The sequence below is a fragment of the Neolamprologus multifasciatus genome, chromosome 18, assembly GCF_963576455.1.
Source record: "Neolamprologus multifasciatus chromosome 18, fNeoMul1.2, whole genome shotgun sequence".
In the NCBI taxonomy this organism is placed as follows: Eukaryota; Metazoa; Chordata; class Actinopteri; order Cichliformes; family Cichlidae; genus Neolamprologus; species Neolamprologus multifasciatus.
In genome coordinates, this window is record NC_140456.1 from 65,001 (window position 1) to 84,879 (window position 19,879).

Consider the following 19,879-nt stretch of genomic DNA (forward strand, 5'->3'; position numbering starts at 1 on the left):
GGCAGTCCATTCTCCCTGCAGCACGGACTACACTGCCCATGATGCTACATTCTTTAGAGCTATACCTGTAGCATTCTACCTGTTAGCTTAGCACAACAACAACAAAAAGGCCTCTCTCACCCAGGAAACACGCAGAGAGAGCGTCACCCTGTAACCATGGCAACCGTAACGCTGCCTGGAACAACAGAACGTAGCTGTCAAACAAAACCCAAACAGGCCTGACCCGCCACAATATGAAACAGGGAAGTACCGCCGTGTAATCCATTTATTTTAACAAAGTAACTGTATTCTAAATACCACCTTTTTAAACGGTAACTGTAACGGAATACAGTTACTCATATTTTGTATTTTAAATACGTAACGGCGGTACATGTATTCCGTTACTCCCCAACACTATATATATGTATATATATGTGTGTGTGTGTGTGTCTATGTGTGTATATATCCTGCTTGACTCACACAGCATTGTGATACGTACCACTTTCCTGGTTTTGTCATTTTTCTACATGGTTAACATTCATTTTAAAAACAATGACTATCAGAATTTTCTTTCCCAGTTAACATGTGTTTGCTGGCCTATTCACCATCACAGTGATACCCTTCATCTCTGACTGGGCTGTTTTATCGAACCAGCTAACACTGGCCCAGCTGTGATGAACGTTCTTCATAGTCACCTGCCTCAGGTTCAATGACTTTAAGCTGATGACAGCACAGTGAAGTGGATGGATTATGTTTTGGTGGCACAATATAAATAAAAAGTTAGTCAATGATGTTTCTTTATTCCCACATTCATCTTCAGCCCTTGGCACAGTAAACCACACAGTGAAGTACACACTGAGCAGCATCTCCCAGTATCACGGCAAAGCATGCAATCTCCACCATCAGCTGTTACATCAGGATGAGCATTAGCGAGGGGAGGCCCTGGATGACCGGACGTGAACCAAGTACAGATCAGCTGGAGCTCACTGCAGGGCTGACCTCAAACTAGCTAGTTTGTTCAGAGAGATACAATCAGTTGGAGAGGAAGAGACTGAGCAAATAGTCAGAGTTCATTCACTGCATCTCTGCAGCCGGAAATGTTAACTGAGCAATGTTTGGACCCACACACTGGTTTCACTGGGTTTACTGGTTTAAGTGGGTGACAGACAGTCACTGCAGTCAGAAACTGAAGCATCACTACACTGGGTTGACTGGAGGACAGATGGTCACAGAGCCTGTTTCACATGTTTCAGTCATCCCCACCTGCTCTTTCAGTATTGGCTTAGGACACTAAAAAATGAGCTCTGTCATTATTTGTCAGGTAAAAAAAGGCAGATTTATTCACAAAGCAGGGGTTATGGTGACATAATACATGGTAAATGTCCCATTACATGAAACTTCATACCACGCAGAGTCCGTTCTACCAAACAGCCCCACCGATCTCAGCAGGTCCAGGTCCCACACCCAGGAGCCTTAAAGAAAAGGATCACATTGAGAACGTACACGACTGGCAGATATGGTTTTTGCTATGGCACATCTGGTGCATGTTACAAGATGTTTCCAACTGTATAACTGATGCAGAAGAGTGCAAGGAGTGTCTTGCCCCATCTGGCAGATCTATCCTTGCAGCTAGTTTCAGTAAGAAGTTGTTAAGCCCTGGAGCCTGAAGAACAAATCAAAACATTGGTCGCAGAGTGACTGCCAGAGGTCATCACAAATGTCTAACATCACATGGTCTGCAGCAACAAAAATAAAAAATCCCCACAATGTTTTATCAAAAGCCCAGCAACCAATAACAAATCTAGAATTAATGTATAAGCACCAACCAAAGTGGCATACCTAAAGGTTCCTCCAGATTCTCTAGTCAAGCAAAACATCCCAAGATGCCAAGAAAGAAGGAACCAAGCTTCAACAAAGCTCTCATAAAAACAGCTAAGGTGCCTAGAGAGAAGCTGCCAGAATAAAACTTCCTGTCACGGTCTATGGACCTTCTTGTGCCTCCATCTCTCCTGTCATGTGCTTTTTGATTTACTATCTGTTTCATGTTAGCCATGTTAACCAAACAAGCATTTCATTATTCCAACCAGATACTTTGTTAGGCCACAAATCCATAGACATGTGTACCAGAACAAGTGCAGCAGTAAAGATAATGCCACAGAGTCTGTGCCAGTATATCCAGAATAAATGTCAATCCTAGTCTAGACAGATACTTGTGGTAGGTACTTGATTAGACTTGCACCAGACGATAAGCAGAAACCGGTAAAATGGTAAATGGCCTGCATTTGTATAGCACTTTTCTAGTCCTTAAGAACCCCAAAGCGCTTTACACTACATTCAGTCATCCACACACTGGTGATGGCAGCTACATTGTAGCCACAGCTCCCCTGGGGCGCACTGACAGAGGCGAGGCTGCCGGACACTGGCGCCACCACCAGTAGGCAAACATGGGGTCAGTGTCTTGCCCAAGGATATTTGGCATGCAGCCAGGAGGCAGCCTGGGATCGAACCACCGACCTTCTGATTAGTGGCTGACCTGCTCTGCCACCTGAGCTACAGAACACCTAACCCCTAACACCCTATAAATCAAGAAAATGTTCCTGAGGCATCACCCACATTCTCCGCTGCACTCAGGAGGAAACCTGGCAGATCAGCCACACCTAAGGGATGCAGAGGTCATGCAAACCTGCCCCAAAGGACTTTTTATGTCTTCAATACATGGATTTGGACCTCCACTAAAGCTAACCCAACAAAAGTAATGAAACCCACTAATCCAAAGAAAACGCTGTCTTTTGTGGAACTCCTCAAAGTATTCTGCACAATGCTGAAATAATTAAACTCAAACAAAAAGCTCCCCAGTCTCACCCCCAATGAGGTTGACTATTCTGTGTTTGATAAGGCCACAGGAGGTGGACTCCAAAGGTCAAGCCAGTGGAGTATCCGTAGTCCACAACAGGAAATGCTGCACAGGTTTGAGATGCAGTGAGCAGGAGGACAATATGAAACCTTGGATCCTCTATGATGCCCTCCAACACAAAACTCTCCTGACCAGGTGTAACGAGCAACTCATCAAGGGTCACTTTTTGGTGAAAGAGCAGCTCCTCAGAGTTTCTGTGCTGCTTAAGTTTGCAGTGCCAGTAGTGTTAATGAAGTTAGACCAAAATGACGCAGATGGTGTCCTCATGGGTTTATTCATGATGTAATCTAATGAAGCTTGTTCAGTCCGCGCTGGCTAAATTTATCCTTGCTAAACTCTTGGTGAGGACCTTCTCCTTCCATCAGGACTGTTAGTTTATTTTTACAGGTGAGGTGTTTTTGATCAAACGTGCATACAGTCTGACGGAGGCAGTGACGACGTGAACGTGCAGACGGACTGCGAGGAGGGAAGACGTCCAGAGAAACGTGATGAGAGGTGGAGGATCATCGTGTGAGTCAAACTGAAGGATCTATTTTTTCTGTGTGGGCAGGCTGCAGGACACGTCAGTGTTGTTAGAAGCCCCAATAACCTCGACACCACCTCCACTACAAACTGCTACTCTATCACTGAACGCAGACTCACTGCTGCTATTCAAAGGCATTCACCCCCACAGATTCACTCACTCACACTCCGCTGCAGCTAAATTAAACCTTCATTTGTCATCTGTAACTCATATCTCAGGGACTCTTCTTTTATTTAGATGTGAGAAAGATGAGTCCTCTGGCGGAAGAGTCGCTTTGTGTCAGCAGGTGAAAAGAATCAGAAAATTTCACTTTTAATTTATTCTTGATGATGACAGGATGACCTACATGATCGTATGTGAGGCCCAGAGTTCAGGTTTTCCTGTTATCCCCAAGAAGCACACAGTGTTTTCTGTCTGTGAGGGCTTATTTCAAACATGTTAAAACATAAACTACACAAACAACAATCACAGTAAATAACAATCAAAAAGGAGCTGGAAGAAACCTAAGCCTGTTTAATCCCCCTGTATACATGCTCACTGTATACTACAGAAACAGACAGAGAGGAAAAATCTTTTATTAGAATAGAACAGAATAGAACAAAATAGAACAGAATAGAATAGAACAGAATAGAACAGAATAGAATAGAATAGAACAGAATAGAATAGAATAGAACAGAATAGAACAGAATAGAATAGAACAGAACAGAACAGAATAGAATAGAACAGAATAGAATAGAATAGAACAGAATAGAACAGAATAGAATAGAACAGAATAGAACAGAATAGAATAGAATAGAACAGAATAGAATAGAATAGAACAGAATAGAATAGAACAGAATAGAACAGAATAGAACAGAACAGAACAGAATAGAATAGAATAGAATAGAACAGAATAGAATAGAATAGAATAGAACAGAACAGAACAGCACAGAATAGAACAGAATAGAATAGAACAGAACAGAACAGAATAGAACAGAATAGAATAGAACAGAACAGAATAGAATAGAATAGAATAGAATGCCTTTTTTGTCACTACACACACATGTACAATGAGATTCAGAGCGTCTCCTACTCAGTGCAGACATGAGGCAAAAGAAAAGTTCTGCAGCACTACATACATATGAACAGTATTCAAACATATAACAAGTACAAATATACAAATATTGGGTAAAAATACATGTTATGTATTTACAGTGTGGGTTTTTGCACGTAGTATTGCACAGTGCTGATGGGAGCTGTGTTGACTGTGTATAGTAGTCCTTGGATTGGGGGCTGGAGCTGTGTTGTCAGTGCATGTGTGAGTTCAGGCCGGTTATGGCTCTTGCAAAGAAACAGTTTTTGAGTCTGTGGGTTTTGTGCTGATGCACCTGCAGCGCTGCCCTGAGGGAAGCAGGCTGAACATGTTGAAACCAGGGTGGGAGCTGTCCTTGATGATGTTTGCTGCTCTGCTGAGGCAGCGAGAGGAATAAATGTCCATCAAGGAGGTGAGAGGGCAGCTGAAGCCTCACTCTGTCCACCTTAGTGCAGTTGCTGTACCATACTGTGATGCAGTGTGTAAGCAGGCTCTCAATGAATGAGCGGTAAAAGGTAGGTCCTGAGGACCCTCAGGAAGTGCAGCCGCTGTTGTGCCTTCTTAACGACCGCTGAGATGTTGTCTGTCCAGGAGATGTCAGCAGAGATGAGGACACCAAGGAACCGGAAGCTGTGGACCCTCTCCACACACTCCCTGTTGATGTAAAGGGGGGCTAAGTCAGTGCTGTACCTCCTGAAGTCGACAATGACCTCTTTGGTTTTCTTGGTGTTCAGTGCCAGGTTGTTCTCCGAACACCAGGCTGCCAGCTTCAGGACTTCCTCTCTGTAGGCTGCCTCGTCTCCCTTTGAGATCTAAAACCTGCAGGACACCGGCCCTCGAGGCCTGGAGTTGCCCACCCCTGCTCTACACTGACGACTGCACCTCAGAAGAACCATCTGAGGATACCTGAAGTTCGTGGAGGGTTAGGGAGACCACTGTTACTGGTCTGGTCCAGAACGATGACAAATCTGCGTACAGACAGGAGCAGCTGGTCCACTGGTGCAGTCAGAACCACCTGGAGCTGAACCCACTCAAGACTGTGGAGATGGCGGCTGACTTTAGGAGAACTCACCATCCTCAACAGTACAGTACCCACTGTGGATCACTCCTTTTATAATATAAAGCACCTTGAGGCGAGTGCTACATGAATAACACTGAATTTGACTGAATATCTATTAAAAATACATCAACAATAAAAGGATGTCTGTCTACATTACATTACTTGTTCATGTGTTTCTTTGGAGCAGTTTAGACTTTTGTAAGAACTGATACAAAAACCTGCAACTGGGATTTTACCAAATCAACGAGCATGTTCCTGTACAGAGTAAACTTCCTGAACACCTGAGCTCACCTGAGACTGTCGTTTAAATGGCTCAGAACTTTATTAATGGAAGAGGTTTATCCATAAATCATGTTTGTGACCTCTTAACTTTTTAATGTTGCGTGTTCTCACATGGTCTGAAGATGAGTCCTTACAGGGTGGAGTCAAACAGCTGTCACAGAGGACTGGCTCCTCCCACTATTTCCCCACTGCTCTGACGCAGGGTTTGAGGTGACGATCGCATCTGCAGGATTTAAACGAACATGTGTGACGGTCTCGAGCCTGGCCCTCTAAGTCGTGCTACACGAGTCCACTAACTTGACCTGACTTGGCTGTAGAGGTCGGAGGTGTGCGGGCTCTCCCGCTCATACACTCACTGATTGGTCTACCGACTCCGCTCAGATCCGTGTTTTCATTCAGATGGCGAGAATCTTTCTTCTCGCCTCACATTGGCCTCAGCAGCGAGTCAGTTTGTTCAGACGCCCACAGAACAGAGTGACAGATGACTCACGAGCGTCAGGAGCAGGAGAGGAGCCGTCTGACTTTAGCATTTCAGAGATGTTTGAAATTCTGCAGAAGGAGCCTTTAATTGGCCTGAGCGCACATAAACAGCAGAGCCGTGAAAATACTGTGTGTGTGTTTGTATCTGTGAACTGGTTTTCCCTGTCATGCTGGGAACCAGAATCTGAAATTTACTCTACTCGTGGGGACCATGACCCAGGTCCCCACGAGGGCTGAAGGCTTTTTCACAATGAAATGTGATGTCATTGTCAGGGCTACAGCTGGGTGATGACTGTGGTTAGGCTCAGGGTTAAGCATTCATTTTATGGTTAGGGTAAGCAGCAAAGGAAAGCATTATGTCAATGGGAGGTCCCCACGAGGATAGCAACACCAGACGTACGTGTGTGGGGGGGGCTCCAGCTCAGACAAAGAGTACCTTTCTTACTTAACTTGAAGCAGAAATACTACTGTTGAAAAATACTGCAGTAAAGGCTGAAGTACTGATTCAACTTCTTTACTCCAGTAAAAGTAAAAAGGAACTGGCTCTGAAATGTACTCAGAGTAACAAAGTAAAAAGTAGTTCTCTGGAGGATGTTACTGTGCAAAGCTAACTGAACCTTGTGCTATATTAACATAATTATACAATGATAGATAGATGGGAATACAAACTTTAGTCTATCTTTGTTTATACAGCTTGAATCAGAATAAAAAGCATAGAAATAAAAACAAGTCTCTATTTCCTGTTGCCTGTAGAGGGGGACTTTGTCTCCAAACAGGAATATGTGTACAGTCAGAGGTTAACGTGGATTCAGCAGGTGGAGGAACCTTTAAATCAGCTGTCATGTCTCAGTGTGGGGGAAAGACTCAAAGTCATTTCCACTGAGAGCTCCAGTAGAGTTTCTTAGTGTGCAGGCTGTGATCAGCTGACCTGCTCTCTGTGGATGTACACACCTGGATTCATCCAGATTTGAGCAAATGTAAAATTCATATAAATGAATGAATGAATTCCTATAAAAAAGGTTTTTTTTAGGTACTTCTAAAAGTACTTTTATTGCATCATACCTTTTACGTTTACTTGAGTACACTTGTGAAGAAGAAACATTACTTTTACTCCACTATATTTGGCAATATTCAACTCGTTAAAATAATTAATTTCACAGATTAGATCATGCTACTAATAATAGATCATGCCGCCAGTGCAGTTTCACCAATCAGATGTAGCCATGCAGTTACACGACCAGTTATACACTATGGCGGGCAGAGCGACCCAAGAAAGAAGAAAGACATAAAAACATGGCAGAGGCAACCGTCTCCACTAGAAGAGGATGAACCCCTCAAATACAAAGTATGTTTCACTTAAATGTAGAACAAAAGAACAGCTATATAACGCGTCTTCAGTGTGAGCCAAAACAAACCGACATTTCAGCATGAAAAAACTAACCGCGTCACGGTAAGTTTACTCTGAATTTCTTTTTAACTGTGGTTAGGTGGATGTCAGTCTAATGTTGTGTTTTCATGTTTGCGTAGTCAAACACATGAATTAAATGGCTGGATTGCCACCTCAGCATGCAGTCAAGTACTATAGAGTCCCGCTAATGACCTAATAATTTTATTCTGGTGTGTTGTGGCGAGGACATTTAATAGTTTCAGGACACTGGGCCTCGAGGATTGGACCCGGTCCACCTCTCCCATGTGGGGAGGTCTGTCACATGACTGTGAGGAAATGGAGGCGGTTTTCCTCCTGCAATCAGTTTGATTGAGCTAGAATCACATCATATTTTCAGCACTACGTTGTGGTGAGAGACGTTTCTGGGTGTTGTGTCCGCAGCTTTGGCCGTCCTTTTAACCTCTCACTGGTTAGCTAGCTTGAGCTACAAGCTAACAGCTAGCCTGGTTAATGAAGCTAAAGTTCCACGCACATGTAAACAGCTCGTCTCTACTGCTCTAACTGTTAAAACAGAAGGCAATACTGCGGTTGACAGGGTTTGTTATGTCAAACAGCAGCTTATTAGGTTTAAACAGCCTGCGTTAGGAGGCTAGCCCAGGGGTGGGCAATCTCAGTCCACGAGGGCCGGCGTCCTGCAGATCTCACCTTGGGTCTACACACCTGAATCACATGATTAGTTCGTTACCAGGCCTCTTGAGAACTTCAGGACATGTTGAGGAGCTAATTTAGCCATTTAAATCAGCTGTGTTGGTTCGAGGACACATCTAAAACCTGGAGGACACCGGCTCTCGTGGACTGAGATTGCCCACCCCTGGGCTAGCCTCATCCGTCTCCCTCCCCTGTGGTTGGAAGGGGCGGTCTTTAATCTTTTTGCAGCCACGCAGACTGAGGTGTTTGCCTTCTCAGGAGAGCCATGCAGAGATTAGAGGCTACATCGCAGCTCCAGTCACTTCTTCCATCACTGTCTTTTCCCAGAGTAACAGCCAAACAGTGCAAGGAGGATCTATTGGCGAGCACTGCTTAGCCTTAATTCTTATTTTAAACTTAATCTGGAATTCATTGCAAACTGTTTGTGTAGGATATGAAAGACAAGATTTTGTTTTTCAACAAGAGTTAGTAAAAACATCTCCAGTGTGACCACATTTTCATGCCAAACATCTGCAGCTTGGCAGTGTATACAGCACTATAATGACCAGACCTAATTCTTTTGAAAACATACATCTTTCCACAGGTCTCAACTTCATCAGACATCACCTAGACTCAGAGCTGGATGAGGCAGCACAAACAGCAGCCTAACCGATGAAGATGATGGATCCATGGGGTCAGGAAAGCCAGAAGCAGGGGAGCTGGAGAGGTACCTTTCATGTCCATTCACTGGAGGCGCATAGATATCGTCACATCAAGAAGCTGTCGATCAAAATCAGTGCAGCTCTTCCTGCATCAGCTTGTGAAGGACTTCTCAGTCATGCAGGACTCCTGTTCACTGCTGAACACTCACAGCTTCACAGAAAGAACATTGAGAGCAAACTGCTGCTGAAGCTGAACCATCACCTCACTGAGTGAAGAAATGGCACATTTTTGCTAAATATATAGACACACACCCATACAACTTACGGTAAACTGAGCTGCCTGTATGTACATATGTTGAAGTTGTGTCGTTCTAATGTTTTCTCTGAGGCTGCTGTGCCATTTGGAGTAAAAGTGAATATAAAGTATACAGCATATCTTGTCACTGGAAATGGTTTGCACTGCTCATATATTTACCGTAGCTTGCAAAAGTATTCGGCCCCCTTGAACTTTCCCACATTTTGTCACATTACAGCCACAAACATGAATCAATGTTATTGGACTTCCACGTGAAAGACCAACACAAAGTGGTGCACACGTGAGAAGTGGAACAAAAATCAAACATGATCCCAAACATTTTTTACAAACAAATAACTGCACAGTGGGTGTGCGTAATTATTCAGCCCCTTTGGTCTGAGTGCAGTCAGTTGCACATAGACGTTGCCTGATGAGTGCTAATGACTAAACAGAGAGCACCTGTGTGTAATCTAATGTCAGTACAAATACAGCTGCTCTGTGACGGCCTCAGAGGTTGTCTAAGAGCATATTGGGATCAGCAACACCATGAAGTCCAAAGAACACAGCAGACAGGTCAGGGATAAAGTTATTGAGACATTTAAAGCAGGCTTAGGCTACAAAAACTAGTGATGGGCAGATGAAGCTTCATGAAGCACTGAAGCTTTTCCTCCAATTGGTTCACCCCAGCACAAAGCTTCTTGAAGCTTCATTTGCTCTAGTAGGACACCTACTGGACATAAAAATATTAGTTGGCATGAATTTGAAGTGTGTGGCCTTTTGCACACAGCCTGTAAATGTCAACAACAAAAGGAGTGTGTAAAACATCTATATTGTAGTGATGCAGTGTACTGTGTATATTTATACTGGCAGTATGGAAAATGATTATTTACTGTGAGGTGTCGTTGGGGTGTGGACAGTGGTTGTGCTTTTGTAACGTTGAGGTATGGACAGCTACACACTGAGGCCTCGAAACAAGCTTTGAAGCCTTGATACAGAACGTCACATCACTAACAAAAACATTTCCCAACCCTTGAACCTCCCACGGAGCGCTGTACAAGCCATCATTCAGAAATGGAAGGAGTATGGCACAACTGTAAACCTACCAAGACAAGGCCGTCCACCTAAACTCACAGCAGAACAAGGAGCTGATCAGAAATGCAGCCAAGAGGCCCATGGTGACTCTGGACGAGCTGCAGAGATCTACAGCTCAGGTGGGGGAATCTGTCCATAGGACAACTGTTAGTCGTGCACTGCACAAAGTTGGCCTTTATGGAAGAGTGGCAAGAAGAAAGCCATTGTTAACAGAAACCATAAGTCCCGTTTGCAGTTTGTCACAAGCCATGTGGGGGACACAGCAAACATGTGGGGGACACAGCAAACATGTAAAGAAGCTGCTCTGGTCAGATGAGACCAAAATGCAAAATGCTCTGTGTGGAAAACTAACACTGCACATCACTCTGAACACATCATCCCCACTGTCAGATATGGTGGTGGCAGCATCATGCTCTGGGGGGGCTTCTCTTCAGCAGGGACAGGGAAGCTGGTCAGAGTTGATGGGAAGATAGATGGAGCCAAATACAGAGCAATCTTGGAAGAAAACCTCTTGGAGTCTGCAAAAGACTTGAGACTGGGGCGGAGGTTCAGCTTCCAGCAGGACAACGACCCTGAACATGAAGCCAGGGCACTTTGCAGTTATTTATTTGTAAAAAATGTTTGGAATCATGTCTGATTTTCGTTCCACTTCTCACGTGTTCACCACTTTGTGTTGGTCTTTCACCTGGAAGTCCAATAACATTGATTCATGTTTGTGGCTGTAATGTGACAAAATGTGGAAACATTAGGGGGCCGAATACTTTTGTAAACCACTGTATGTCATTTACTGTAGCTATTGGTTATAAAAGCTTTAGGTTGTGAAAAACTTCATCTGGATGTTTTTACGTATGTTCTTCTTGAAAATACTACAATTTGTATTTTTTATTTTTGTTTGTTATTTAAAATAAATCAGACTTTACAACCAGTTACTCAGTACTTGAGTAGTCTTTTCACCAACTACCTGTCACTTTTACTTGAGTAGTAATATTTTAAAGTGACGCTACTCTTGAATACAATTTTTGGATACTCGACCCTCCTCTGGTAAGGAGTAGAAAGTACAGCTACTAGTTTAAAAAAGTAACAAGTATTCAGGAAAAATTACTCAAGAACAGATACCTGAGAACTCTACTTGAGTACAGTAAGTATTTGTACTTTGTTACTTCCCAGTTCTGGTGAAGAGTGTGTGAAGTGTGCAGGTGGGCTGCAGCGCGTCTCAGATTACACGGTGCCAGCTTTAATCCCTGAGCCTCGGCGAGACCTCTGCACTCCTTTCTAAGCAGACTCAGGCCTGAGAGCTCGCCGTGCATCAAAGAGTGAATCTCGTGTTTGAGGTCAGTGCTGCTGCGCACGTGCTCAGTCTGTTAGAACAGATTCAGGTGTGAGCTCTGCCGTCACGGATTCACTGCACATTTGGTTTAGGGCTGTATTGAAGGAGAGGATGACAGATGACACCTGTGAACAGGTGACTGTGGGGACCACATGTGGAGCACCAACGTTTGGGAGAAAAATCAGGCTCTGTGATATCAGGTCTTCATCACCAGACACCTGCTGCAGTCGCTCCTCATCGTCACAGGACTGGAGGATGTTATCAGCAGGCAGGTCTTGGATAGGAACGGGCTTTATGAGCCTGTGCTGTTTCTGAACTCCACACCTGCAGCCAAACAACGAGAGCACCACCCAGAGGACAAACCTGCTCATTACAACAGCCTAACATTTTAAAAGTCGCTGAAGCACTCCGTTAGTAAACGGCGAGGACATGGGTCCCGTGCTTCACTTCATAAAGATCTCACTAACAGAGTGAGCTGCCTGCTTGTATGCTTCTACCCCACTGAAGAGCTCCGGTTAGAAACCAGCGTTTCAGCGTTTTAACCCTTTTTAATGTTTCTACATTTAAAAGCTCCACAGTAAGTAGATCAGATCGAATGATTGATGGGTTGGTGTTATACTGAGTCAGGGCCATTTGTTTTTGGATAACAGAGTCAGAATCAGAGAGACTATTAATCCCAGAGGGAAATTGAGTTGCCATAGCAACAAATATATAACAACAACAAGCGCTCGTATAAAACGAGAGTAGAAGCAGAGATATTGATAACTATGAGGTGTGACTGATCCACATGTGTGGATCTGACACCAGTGGATGAATGACAGCAGCAGAAGGGACGAGCTCCCGTTGCCTCACACAGCCAGGCTGAGGCCATTTGTTGAGTTTGCCATGGTCAGGCTGGAGTCGTTTCTCTAAACATGAAGAAACAGTTTCATGCGGTGTGTTTGCAGCTTCCTCGTGGTGTGACTGCAGTCAAATTTATTTTTCAGCTTTATAGAGGTGACACATTTTAAAACTCGAGTCATCAGTCAGGAATCGATTGTTGTTTATAGTTAACCTGCCGAGTGTGGCCTCATTCAATCAGTTTTCAGAGTGCAGAGATGTCTGAGGGGCGGGTGCTCGAGGGCACATAGACTGAAGAACAACAACACACATTCATCAAGACTCTAACATGATCACACTGTATCACTGTCATCAGGTGTGTTTTACCTGGTTGGTACACGGTTGGAGGGCAGGCCGTGTGGATCCGAGGCCACAGGAGAGACGCGAGCTGTCAGACAATAACATGCAAAGGTTGGTCAGATAAAATAATTATTGTGGGTGATTTTAACATCCATGTAGATGCTAAAAATGACAGCCTCAACATGGCATTTAATCTGTTGTTAGACTCAATTGGCTTCTCTCAAAATGTAAAAGAACCCACCCACCACTTTAATCACACTCTAGATCTTGTTTTAACATATGGCATAGAAACTGAACATTTAACAGTGTTTCCTGAAAACCCTCTCCTGTCTGATCATTTCTTGATAACATTTACATTTACAATAATTGATTACGCAGCAGTGGAGAGTGGACTTTATCAAAGTAGATGTCTTTCTGAAAGCGCTGTAACTAAGTTTAAGAATATAATCCAGCCACTGTTATCATCGTCAATGCCCTGTACCAACACAGAGCAGAGCAGCTATCTGAACGCTACCCCAACAGAGGTCGATTATCTTGTTAATAATTTCACCTCCTCACTCCGCAAAGCCAGAACAGCTTACTATTCGTCACTGATTGAAGAAAATAAGAACAACCCCAGGTTTCTCTTCAGCACTGTAGCCAGGCTGACAAAAAGTCAGAGCTCTGTTGAGCCAACCATCCCTTTAACGTTAACTAGTAATGACTTCATGAACTTCTTCACTAATAAAATTTTTATCATTAGAGAACAAATTACCAATAATCATCCCACAGATCTAATATTATCTACAGCTACTCTTAGTTCCATTGATGTTAAGTTAGACTCTTTTTTTCCAATCGATCTTTCTGAGTTAACTTCAATAATTACTTCCTCCAAACCATCAACGTGTCTTTTAGACCCCATTCCTACAAAACTGCTCAAAGAAGTCCTGCCATTGATTAATTCTTCGATCTTATATATGATCAACCTATCTCTAATAATCGGCTATGTACCACAGGCCTTCAAGGTGGCTGCAGTTAAACCTTTACTCAAAAAGTCATCTCTAGACCCAGCAGTCTTAGCTAATTATAGGCCAATCTCCAACCTTCCTTTCATATCAAAAATCCTTGAAAGAGTAGTTGTCAAACAGCTAACAGATCATCTGCAGAGGAATGGTTTATTTGAAGAGTTTCAGTCAGGTTTCAGAGCTCATCACAGCACAGAAACAGCTTTAGTGAAGGTTACAAATGATCTTCTTATGGCCTCTGACAGTGGACTCATCTCTGTGCTTGTCCTTCTTGACCTTAGTGCAGCATTCGATACTGTTGACCATAATATCCTATTAGAGCGATTAGAACATGCTGTAGGTATTACAGGTATTGCACTGCAGTGGTTTGTATCATATCTATCTAATAGACTCCAATTTGTGCATGTAAATGGAGAGTCCTCTTCACACACTGAGGTTAATTATGGAGTTCCACAGGGTTCGGTGCTAGGACCAATTCTGTTTACATTATACATGCTTCCCCTAGGCAGCATCATTAGAAGACATAGCATACATTTTCACTGCTATGCAGATGACACCCAGCTCTATCTGTCCATGAAGCCAGATAACACACACCAATTAGTTAAACTGCAGGAATGTCTTAAAGACATAAAGACTTGGATGGCCACTAACTTTCTGCTTCTTAACTCAGATAAAACTGAGGTCATTGTACTCGGCGCTGAAAAGCTTAGAAATATGGTATCTAACCAGATTCTTACTCTGGATGGCATTACCTTGGCCTCCAGTAACACTGTGAGGAACCTTGGAGTCATTCTTGACCAGGATATGTCCTTCAACGCACATATTAAACAAATATGTAAGACTGCGTTCTTCCATTTGCGCAACATCTCTAAAATTAGAAATATCCTGTCTCAGAGTGACGCTAAAAAACTAGTTCATGCATTTATTACTTCCAGGCTGGACTACTGCAATTCATTATTATCAGGATGTCCAAAAAACTCACTGAAAAGCCTTCAGTTAATCCAAAATGCTGCAGCAAGAGTACTGACAGGGACTAGAAAGAGAGAGCAGATTTCTCCTGTTTTGGCTTCCCTTCATTGGCTTCCTGTTAAATCCAGAATTGAATTCAAAATCCTGCTCCTCACATACAAGGTCTTAAATAATCAGGCCCCATCTTATCTTAATGACCTTGTAGTACCATATCACCCTATTAGAGCACTTCGCTCTCGCTCTGCAGGCCTACTTGTTGTTCCTAGAGTATTTAAAAGTAGAATGGGAGGGAGAGCCTTCAGTTTTCAGGCCCCTCTTCTGTGGAACCAGCTTCCAGTTTGGATTCAGGAGACAGACACTGTCTCTACTTTTAAGATTAGGCTTAAAACTTTCCTTTTTGCTAAAGCATATAGTTAGGGCTGGACCAGGTGACCCTGAATCCTCCCTTAGTTATGCTGCAATAGATGTAGGCTGCCGGGGGATTCCCATGATGCATTGAGTTTTTCCTTTCCAGTCACCTTTCTCACTCACTTTGTATTAATAGACCTCTCTGTATTGAATCGTATCTGTTATTAATCTCTGTCTCTCTTCCACAGCATGTCTTTATCCTGTCTTCCTTCTCTCACCCCAACCGGTCGCAGCAGATGGCCGCCCCTCCCTGAGCCTGGTTCTGCCGGAGGTTTCTTCCTGTTAAAAGGGAGTTTTTCCTTCCCACTGTCGCCAAAGTGCTTGCTCATAGGGGGTCATATGATTGTTGGGCTTTTCTCTGTATCTATGAAGCGCCTTGAGGCGACATTTGTTGTGATTTGGCGCTATATAAATAAAATTGAATTGAATTGAATTGGTGGCAGCGCTCCGAAACATAAAGATTAGAAAACTGTGGGAAAGAAACTGAAACTGGAATATTAGTAGGGATGGTCACACACAGACTCCAGTATACTGTATATACTGTAGCCACAAGTTTGCATCATGATCCAGAATCCTTCCCTTTATTCCTACTGCTGTAATAATAAAGTCATAAGAATAAAACAAATAAAGTGTTGAATATAAAATAGTTTATCATATCAGAAAGCTGATCAAATGTTTAAACTGTAGAGATCATGTGGCTGCTGTAAAATCAGCATTTTGTCATATTTGAAATATAAATCTAATATAAATCGTAATTATTTTCTTTATACATACTTTATACTTTATACATTTCTTTATACTTTCTTTATAAATACAGTGTTTTTTTTAATAATTCATAATTATATTGATGAGGATACTAGATAGTTTTTAGTGAAATATAAGCCCCCCCAGAAAGTCAGGGAGAGCCCTGTAACTTACTTTAAGACTCAATATGTTCCTGAGACATGACAGCCTTACCCAGTTAGCTAGCAGCTAATGACCCAGACACCTGTGCAGCTAATAAAAGGTAACAGGTAATGTTTGTCGCGCTGTTGCACACACAGCACGCTCATTTGATTCGTCAGTCTCCACAACACAGCGTGGCCATAATAAGCTGATACTGCTGTGTGCTATAGGCTACAGTGTTGACTGTGTCGCACCAGTCTCCCAGCTCACAGCTCTACACCAATCAGGCAGCAAGGAAATGCGCATGCTCTTTGCGAGCGCGTTCCCAGTTAACCAGTGTGCGCTGACGTCAAGGGTGATCATTGGTTAATGTTAGTCATGTGACTGATGCAAGCCAGATCCTTTTATTTAGTAACACTGTGATTAACAGTGAAATACTAATAGTATAATAATATAATAATAGAGGACACACTGTTGACCTACTGATGGGCCTGAGCATTTCAAAGGTTACTGTGTCTGATGTGGGCCTGTCTGACCATTACTGTGTTTTCATTGGAAGTCTCAGCCCACACAAATATGTCAACAGCAGTGATCACAAAACGGTGTATAACTGAATACAGTAGTGAGATCTTTAACCAGGTCCTCCCCTTAACATCTGGCCTGCCCAGAGGTTCAGTCAATGAGCTCATCAACAGCCTCAGATCAGCTGAAACACTCAGTTTATTTAAATCCAGGTTGAAGACTCACCTGTTCTCAGCTACATTTGAATAAAACACCAAATCCACACTGTTCTACTTTTAAGCTTAAATTTCAAAACTTACATTTTATTGTTTGTTGTTGTTTGATTCCATCTACTGCTCCTTTCTTCTTCTTTTATCCCATTTTAAGTGCTTTTTATTTGTTTTTGTTTTTAATGTCTCTGTAAAGCTCTTTGAATCACCTTGCTGTTGAATTGTGCTATATAAATAAACTTGCTTTGCTTTACACCAGGGGTCGGCAACCCGCGGCTCCAGAGCTGCGTGCGGCTCTTTAGTCCTTATTTTGTGGCTCCGGGTGGTTTGGGAACATAAATTAGAAGTATTTAGCTGAAGTGTATTTTATTTGTGTTTAGTTCTTTTTTACCTTGCAGTTCTAAATTGGAAGATTATTGTGATTTTGAAATATAAAAATAAAATTATATCTTATTATTTTTTCAGCGCTCAAAATAAGCGTCACACTCGCGGAAGCCGGTGTACCCGCCGAAACGACGTGCATTTATCGAGACTTTCGACCCCAATTATGGATCTTTGGATCCACATTATGTCAGCAGCTCCACCGTGAACTATGTTAAAAACAAACACGCTCACGCCTCACAGACGACAGCTTACAGTCCTGTAAAGATGAAAGTGACTTCGTACCAGGGCAGACCCGCTGCTTTTCAGCATCTCTTTATTGACACTTTTCACACACGGTTGCTGTACGCACACAGCCGTCTGTAGCTTTTCAGCTCACAGTCCGACACACACCAACACAACAGCAGAGCGAGCGCAGACTTTAAGGTGGCGAGGCGTGATTGCGGGTGCAGCTCAGGTGCGTCCGCCTCCAAGCGGCGCTGCAGACCACGCCCCGCCGCACACATTAACCAGGTAAAATACATATTTAGGCAGAATTTTGCAGATATCTATTTTTCATTTTTTAGCAGCATAGAGCTTTTTTCCCAATTATTTTAAAGTCAGGTCAAGGCTCCAAAAGCCCAAAGGAGATATGAGGGTGGCTCACAACAGTTTTTGTTTGCTGGATCATTTTAGTTCAGCTTTCCTTTTGTTATATTTCTTTAAGAGTTCAAAATGTGTTAATTACATAAATAAATGTAATTTTCTCTGTAACTTCATGGATTTCATAAAGAACACAGCTTAGTTGCTCTGTGGATTCTTTTAAAAACCAGTTAAAAACTTTTCAAACAAGCCTTTTGTTGATCTACGTATTTTATATTCTTCACATTATTTACATTTGATCTTTCACATTGTGTATAATGTCTGTTGATTGTATTGTTTATTTTAATATTTGTGTACGGCGCTTTGTGACTGCCTGTCTGTGAAAAGCGCTTAATAAATAAACTTTACTTACTTTAGTTGTTCACACAAAGCATAAAGGTAAAAACAATATATACAGTGTTATCTTCATTTTAGATTTCAGAAAGTATTTGCGGCTCCCAGAGTTTTCTTTTGCGTGGAAACCGGGTCCAAGTGGCTCTTTGGGTGTTAAAGGTTGCAGACCCCTGCTTTACACGGATATGAACCGTTCACCCTGCGGTCCGCTGAGCGGCGCTGCAGTCTGTGGGCGGAGATGAAAGCTGTGTTTCCGGTTCCGGCCTCCTGGTGTTTTGTTGTGTTGTTCGTCGTCCTGTGGCAGCAGTTTGATTCTCCTGTCCCGCTCTTTGTCGCTCTTTACCCGCTCAGATGTTCCGCGCTCCAGACAGACATCAGCGGAGTCCCGGAGCTCCACGACCGCCGTCCGGCTGGGGCTTCCCCCGCTCCCCATACAGAGGCTCCTCGCGGGGCTACTCCCCCTACTCTCCGGGATCTCCAGGCTACTCTCCGGGTTCTAATCGAGGATACAGAGACGGATCTCCAGCCGGGTTCGGAAACGGTTCCCGGGTTTTCGGAGATTCTCCGGCCGCGTTCGGCAGCGGCTCGCGCGGTTTCGGGGGTCCGATGCGGCGCAGAGGGGACGGTTTCCGGCGGCCACAGTCCCTCAGTCCAACTTCAGCTCCGAACTTCAAGGTAAGGATCCGAGGCTGGACCAGAACTGGCAGCCTGATCGGTACAGATGATCCGTGAGTCGTTCATAAATCAGCCTGATCATTAATAAGATCGATTTCAGGTGACACTTCTCACTGATTGATTTACTGACTCCTCTTTGTCTTGGGTGGGTGGGGGGCTCATGATCAGCAGGAGGTCGTCCACCTGAGGACAGGCGGAGGTTTCAGGGAGGGGGCGTCACTCTCACTGTAGTCTCAGAGCAGAGAGGAGCAGATGTAGTGATTTAATAAACAGCTGTTAAACCAAAACTTCCTGCAAAGCTGCCTCCCTTAGAGAGATTTGTCACGTGACCGAAGTTCTTCAATCAAACTGGGACATGTGAGAGACGTGTGTGACGTGTTTTAAACGTGTCATAACTGCTGTCTGTTTTCAGTCTTCAGACGCGCCCGTGCAGAAATACTTCAGCCCGTCTATGATGCAGGATCCGTGGAAAGATCTGCAGCCTGTAACCACCGTGGATGCCGCTGCTGCCAGGCAGATCACATGACTGCAAATACTACAAGTGGTGACCACATGACATCACCAGCAAGGATCAATAACTGATGGAACTGAAGTTTTTAGTCAGATGTTTTAACCTTTTTAAAAACTGTTTTTAAACTGTTTGTGAAAAGAAGTTTTAAGTTTTTAAAATATAAAAAGTTTACATTTTGCTTCAAATCGTCATTTGTTCTTTAAGCTCTGAAAAGAAAAGGAAAAGGTGATCCGCATCGACTCTGTGCTCTGCATAATTTAAAGTGACAAAAGTATGTTTGCACATACAAGGAACTGGGTTATTTAAAGAACAACGGGCACACACGATAGCGACAGCAGCAACACTGGGTGTGTGGCAAGAATATGCAGTATGAATGACAGTCCAGGGGAGGCAATACTAAA

General features: G+C 43.3%; 1 protein-coding gene across 1 annotated transcript; it reads left to right on the forward strand.

The window, feature by feature from the left end:
• The first annotated feature begins 18,511 nt into the window (after nt 1-18,511).
• Nucleotides 18,512-19,656, forward strand: mplkip (M-phase specific PLK1 interacting protein). Its single transcript, XM_085139790.1, has 2 exons — nt 18,512-18,967; nt 19,380-19,656. The coding sequence occupies exons 1-2, from the start codon at nt 18,644-18,646 to the stop codon at nt 19,491-19,493; spliced, it is 438 nt and encodes a 145-aa protein (XP_084995916.1). The 5' UTR covers nt 18,512-18,643; the 3' UTR covers nt 19,494-19,656.
• The last annotated feature ends 223 nt before the right edge of the window (nt 19,657-19,879 follow it).